This window comes from Poecilia mexicana, unplaced genomic scaffold (genome assembly GCF_051168715.1).
Source record: "Poecilia mexicana isolate PSO_F unplaced genomic scaffold, ASM5116871v1 scaffold_13, whole genome shotgun sequence".
NCBI lineage: Eukaryota > Metazoa > Chordata > Actinopteri > Cyprinodontiformes > Poeciliidae > Poecilia > Poecilia mexicana.
Genome location: NW_028263382.1, coordinates 8,254,555 through 8,260,645, shown reverse-complemented (window position 1 = coordinate 8,260,645; position 6,091 = coordinate 8,254,555). Strand labels below are relative to the sequence as shown.

Genomic DNA, 6,091 nt, shown 5'->3' with positions numbered 1-6,091 from the left:
AAGAACACAGAAAATGTCCAAGATTTCTAGATAGTTTCTGAAATTAATCTCCAAATCCCTGAGTTTTCTAGAAAGTGTTCTACTTTTCAAGCTCAGAAATGTTCTTGTTTTGTTTAGAAATGTTCACATTCATCTAAAAATTTCTTACTTTTCAAACTCAGAAAGTTTTTTCCAGAAAATGTCTGATATTTATTGGCAGAATTTTACCGGCTTGAAATTGGGTCTCTGTCGCTTTAAAATCTCCTTCTCTTTCTGAAGCTCCATGTTGTGATGACATCACAACATGTCACAACATCGTTCCTCCACTTACCCTTTAACAACATTTGACCAGTGTTTCACTGAGAAGTAGACCCAATAATGAGCTCCGGTGATGCGCCAGGTGTTTGCTAATTGCTGCTGGCTAGTCTGAAGGAACTGAGTGAGGGAGGAGCTGCACCTCAGAGGCGGGACTAGGTCCACTCAGATGTTTTGCACAGCTGAATGGTTGCCATGGAGATTAAAGGGTTTCTCAAGAATGGATGAAAGAATCAAGGCAACACTCCAGCTTCATTATTGATGAGTGAATAACATTATAACATGATTTAAAAAAATAAATAAATACATTTTACATAATACCTCCCCACTGTCTTTAACAGAAAACATTAATTGCTTTGAAAAGTTAAATAAAGACACTTGCTTTGGTTTTTAATCTATTTGTAATGTGGTATTTCAGTTTGAAGCACTGGGTGATAAGAATAGCAGTAAAGTGCATCACGTCTTCCTGAACTGTTGCTGCCCTTAAAGGGAGAGACTAAATTGAGAAGAGGTGTATCTCTATATGAATGAGAAAGTGAATAAACAGGAAGGCTGTTTTCTCTGACTCATTTGTTCTTTGGTGGAGCTGTTCCTGATCAGGCTTAGTCAGGGACAAAGGGTGACACTTAATGCTGCATTCACGGGCAAAAGTGAAGGTCCAACCAAAGACTGTTGGCTAGTTAGCTGGGAGCTAGCAAACCTAAGAACAAAACAACAGGGGCTCTGTTTTCAACATGTAACATTGTTTAATGTGTCGTCCTTGATTAAATACATTTGAATTTAATTGAACTGAATTGAAGCCAATGGCAACAGTGATTGTCTATGTATGGAGAGAAGAAGAGAAAATGGAGAGTGTCTTAAACTTTGGCGATAGCCAAAGATAACATATAAAAACTGATCACTGACGATGGTTACTGTTGTTTGTAGCTGTTAAGTTGTCAACATTACACGCAATGCTTTTCTACTAATTGTTAACATGACGACAACTAGATAACAAGGTTAGGGAAGTAGGTCAGTTATGCTAGCTTGACTATGACAACCTTAACAAGTAGATGTGCTGCAGAATTCTGTGTTTTAGTTCAGTTAAAAAAAGCAGTTAAATTTGTAATATCCTCCTGACTACCAGGAAAAAAAATATTGTCCAATCACCATTTTTTTAAATCCCACAGTCTTTGTAAAGTAATAAAAGGTTTTATGCACTTACTTTGTCTCATCCCATAAAATGTGTTATTACTGATGAACACAATTTTTATGAATTAGAAAAAGATACGAACAAAAGTCCCACCCCTTCACATGTGGTATCACTGAAAAGCCCTAAATGTCCTCTCCAGATACCAAAAGGAATTAATTCAGTAGAATGCAGGGTGTGGGAGATATTCAAGTTTAGAAATGTCCTCTACAGAGGACAAAAATGAACTACTGGTAGTCAGGAGGATAAAAGGTAAACAGCAGATGACACCGTGATTGTTTATTGTTACTTGAGGCCAAGTTAGTCACATTTATTGTAAGTGATTTAATAAGCAGTTTGTTCTTCAGATTAGCTTGTTTAAAGGATTGTCAAAGCTAAGAAGGAAAGAAATGAAAGTGAACTAGCTTTTACTTATTCTCGCTTATTGTCTGATTTAATGAATGAACTCACCAGGCTTTGTTCTAAAACTACACATTTATGTTTTGGTTTACTGGTTAGGTTCCAGTAACTGAGAGCTGGGTTTGACGTCAGAACCGAGGAAACAGACGTCAGAATTTCAATATGGCGATGTCCCTTTACACATTGTTTACAATAAATCTTACAAACATAATTTTAAGCTTACTTTCCATAAGCAAACAATTTTGAATTAGTTTAGTTTGTAATTGCCTGACATGTACATCTTGTGAAATAAAGGTGTTTGCACCACATATTACTACTGTTGATTCAAGGGTCAGCTATAATGAAGCGAGAAGTTGATCTTGTAAGTCAGGTCTGTTGACTTATAAGATCAACTTCAACTTATGATACTGCATATTTTGATATCGACTCAATAACAACTAAATACAGGGCCAGAATCACTGATGCTGATACCAATAGTTTTTATGAGTTAGGCTTTATACATCATCAAACTTGGGATGTTTTTGTGTTTTTTCCTTTAACTTCTTAAATTTTGTTAAAACCTAGAATAAAATTTGGAAAAAGTTTAAATGTGTCTACAAAATACTTTTAAAAAATTATAAACAGAAACATAAAAAAATAACAGGTTCTACTTTGTGCTAAGATAAAGAGTATATATGCAATTGTTGATAAAGTTGTGTCATGGACCATAGCTGTAGCCTGTGTGACATCAAAGAGGTGATTTCTGGTAGTTCATATTTTATATACGTCTTTGTCGGTAGGTTAATAGTATAATATTATGATAAGACAAACAAAAAACGTTCTCACACCGGCTCATCGTTACTTTCAACCGGTTTAGCCACCGGCTAGCTGTAAAAGAAGCGCACCCACTGTGACGTAATGTCGACAGTTAAACGTCATCACGTAATCCTCCGCGCACTCTCACTGTGGGAGAAGTGTTTCCGCCAAAGATGGTTGTCGGTGCCTTCCCTATCGCCAAGCTCCTCTACCTCGGCGTGAGGCAGATGAGCAAGCCTGTGGCGAACCGTATCAAAGCTGGGGCTCGAAGGAGCGAGTTCTTTAAAACCTACATCTGCCTGCCGCCGGCGCAGCGTGAGTAACCGAGCTAACGGCTGTTATTTCTCTGCACTTCACCGACAGTGACCCGGAGGTTTGGTACAGCAAGGAAAGCTGACATAACCAATGAGATTTAAGGTGACGTGACGAAGCATCCAATCGTATTTGAGATTTTTTCTGCTTGACGAATGAGAGCCAAGCATGGTTGAAAGTGGGCGGTTCTTGTTTTGTCATTGAAAAGGCTTGCTGTGAGGACATGACAGGACAGAAGCAGTACGAGCCACAATTATTCAGCCTTATTAAAAAACTAAAAGAAGATGTGTATACTTACTGCTTCTTATTTGCCACATTTTATCAAAAAGCTGACTCACCCGATAGAAAACCTAAACATAGTATTACCATCTGCACCTTATTTACTGTTCTTGCAAAAGTATTCATACTTTCTCATGTTTTGGGGCGTTTGAACCATAACGTTCAATTTATTTTGGGATTTTACACACAATTGTAGCTAGAAAGCGGCAGGAAAATAATGCGCAGAAAGAAATATTCCGATTCTCCTGATGAGAAAATACTGCCATCTGTGTGTGATGAAGCTAAAACTATTTCACTTGAGGAGTTTTGGCTGAAATTCCTTAAGTGTTCAAAGGTGTTTTTATCTTAAATGCAAAATGTGTATATTCTTTTACAGTTTTGGCTTAATTACTGCTCTGCGTACCTGGTTTTTTTTCACCAAATGACTTCTTTTGAGTCTGTGTAGTCCAGTTAAAAGGACTGTTTCCTTTATTTAACCAGGTAAACTCTGTTGAGATCTAGATCTCATTTTCAAGAGGGACCTGGGCAGAAGTCTGCAACACACAACAACCTGGTTACACAAAAGAAAAAACTAATTACTACATATGCACAAGTTTAAAACAAATACAAAACAATTTAAAAGCAATGACACTGGTTAACAAAATCACGCTGCATGTTTTTTAAGAACCGCTCGAAATAAATCCAATGCAATCAGTTTAGACTGGAGCTGACTCCACACTGAATGCTTGCTTCCCTTTTTCTGTTCAAACAGGTGGAACATGCAAAAGAAAAATGTTATCAGGGCGCAAAGAATGAGAAGTAACAGATATTTGTAAGAGAAAATCTAAGTATGCAGGAGCCAAGCTGAGTAGAGCTTTATAGATCAGGATTGTTTCTCCGTACGCTTAAAGGAGGCCATTCAGCTTTTGCATACAACTCACAAAGGTGTGTAAGGCGACTGCTACTGGTTGCAAACCTTAAAGCACAATGATTCAATGATTGAAGGCATTTGGTCAATATAAAACATCTCCATAATTATTTTAAGCAGAGGTGGACAGAGAGTACCAAAAACTGTACTCAAGTTAAAGTAAAACATTCCGTCCAAGAAAGTACTAAAGTAAGAGTAAAAAAGTATTTGGTGAAAAGTTTACTAAGTACTGAGTAACTGATCAAAACATCAATCATTTTATATTTAAAAGTCACATCATCAGACGGACAAAAATATACAGTTACGTGGAAATTTTGGTATTTTAAGGACCAAAATGACGATGATTCATATAAGTAACAAAAAATAACAAAATCAGGCAAAAGATAAATTTTCCAAATCAGTTTCTTTCAATATAAAAACGTCATAAACTTTAACAGAAACTGCAGCTGTGTGTCTGTGTCTGGTGAAGTTTTGGTTAAAACGTGTTTGTTTCTCATTCAGTGGGAAGAAAATCCAGAAATTTTACTGAAGTAAGAGTAGAAATACTTTATAATAAAATTTACTCAAGTAAAAATACTCCTAAAAGTAATTTTCTTTCTCAAAAATTACTCAAATAAATTTAATTGGGTAAATGTAACCAGTTACTACCCAACTCTGATTTTAAGTCAGATTTTTTAACAACTGAAGTTAACAAAGTTACTTGATTTGCTATGAAATGTCAAATAAAAACACTTTCAGCGTCTCCGTATGTTTCTGCTCAGTTTATCACTGGATTGAGATGAGGACGAAGATGCGCATTATGGGGTTTAGAGGCGCCAGCATCAAGCCCCTGAACGAGGAGGCCGCAGCGGAGCTGGGCGCCGAGCTGCTGGGCGAGGCCATCATCTTCTTCATCGGCGGCGGGTGCATGGTGCTGGAGTACAGCAGGCAGGCCGCCAACTCTCGGCGAAAGGAGGAGGAGCTGAACGACACCATCGTGAGCCTACAGACTCAGATAGCAGAGCTGTCGCTCTCCACAGAGACTCTGGACGCTCAGCTCAGAGAGGTCAACCGGCTGCTGCACTCCTTACCTGCTCCCTCCTCAAAGTGACTGGATGTTACCTGTGCAGCGCAGGGTGGAGGAGGAACCGAAACAACACCATCAGGTGTACGGCGCCCCCTGCTGCACGGCTGGGGGAAGGTTGGACCTCAGTGCACTGCGGCGCTTTCATCTGCTCAAGTTTTGAGCAAGTGGTTGTACAATGGCATTGCTATGATATTCATAGTGAACTTCTATGGTTGACCTTGCATGCTTACTATAAATATTGCTGTGCATAAGTTTGTACAGCTCCAGACTATCTTACAGTTAATATCCGTTAATCACAGGAATCATCTGGAAGCTTCTCATTTTCACATTTTATTGGTTTGAGTGAGAATCAGACAAAACAAGCATCCGACCATATCAAGACGTTATTTTTTGGAAACTTCTTCTGCTACAGTTTCTAAGAGATTCTAGTTGTGATTGCTGGCCGCTGTAAACTGTTTGTAATTGTTGCTAGAAAAATTAAGGTGTGAAATAAACATCTGTTAATTTGTGTTAAGTCTTTTTTTATTCATTGTTGGCCTGTGTGGTCACTGTAAGGCTCATATAAAGAGTTAAAGTATTTTATCTGTATTTTATGAATACATTTAAAAGGTTTTTGTAGCCTGTTTATACATTTTAATCTATTTTAACTAAACAGTTGCAGTACTTAATATGTTAAAATACATTGAAATTAATAAATAAGCTAAAGAAACTTAAATGTTTTCATAAAATACATTTAAGTGTAAAACTGGTTGGTAAGGAAAACAGATTCCACATTAAAATGTATTTTATATTGGCATTTTAAAGTCTTTTTAGCCTATTTATGATTTTTAATCTAAAAGATTGTCTAATA

General features: G+C 37.3%; 1 protein-coding gene across 1 annotated transcript; it reads left to right on the top strand.

Annotated features, from left to right (window-relative positions):
- Positions 1 to 2,805: 2,805 nt before the first annotated feature.
- Positions 2,806 to 5,750, top strand: opa3 (outer mitochondrial membrane lipid metabolism regulator OPA3). Its single transcript, XM_014988458.2, has 2 exons — positions 2,806 to 2,992; positions 4,937 to 5,750. Exons 1-2 carry the CDS (start codon positions 2,851 to 2,853, stop codon positions 5,263 to 5,265), a joined length of 471 nt encoding a protein of 156 aa, XP_014843944.1. The 5' UTR covers positions 2,806 to 2,850; the 3' UTR covers positions 5,266 to 5,750.
- Positions 5,751 to 6,091: the final 341 nt, after the last annotated feature.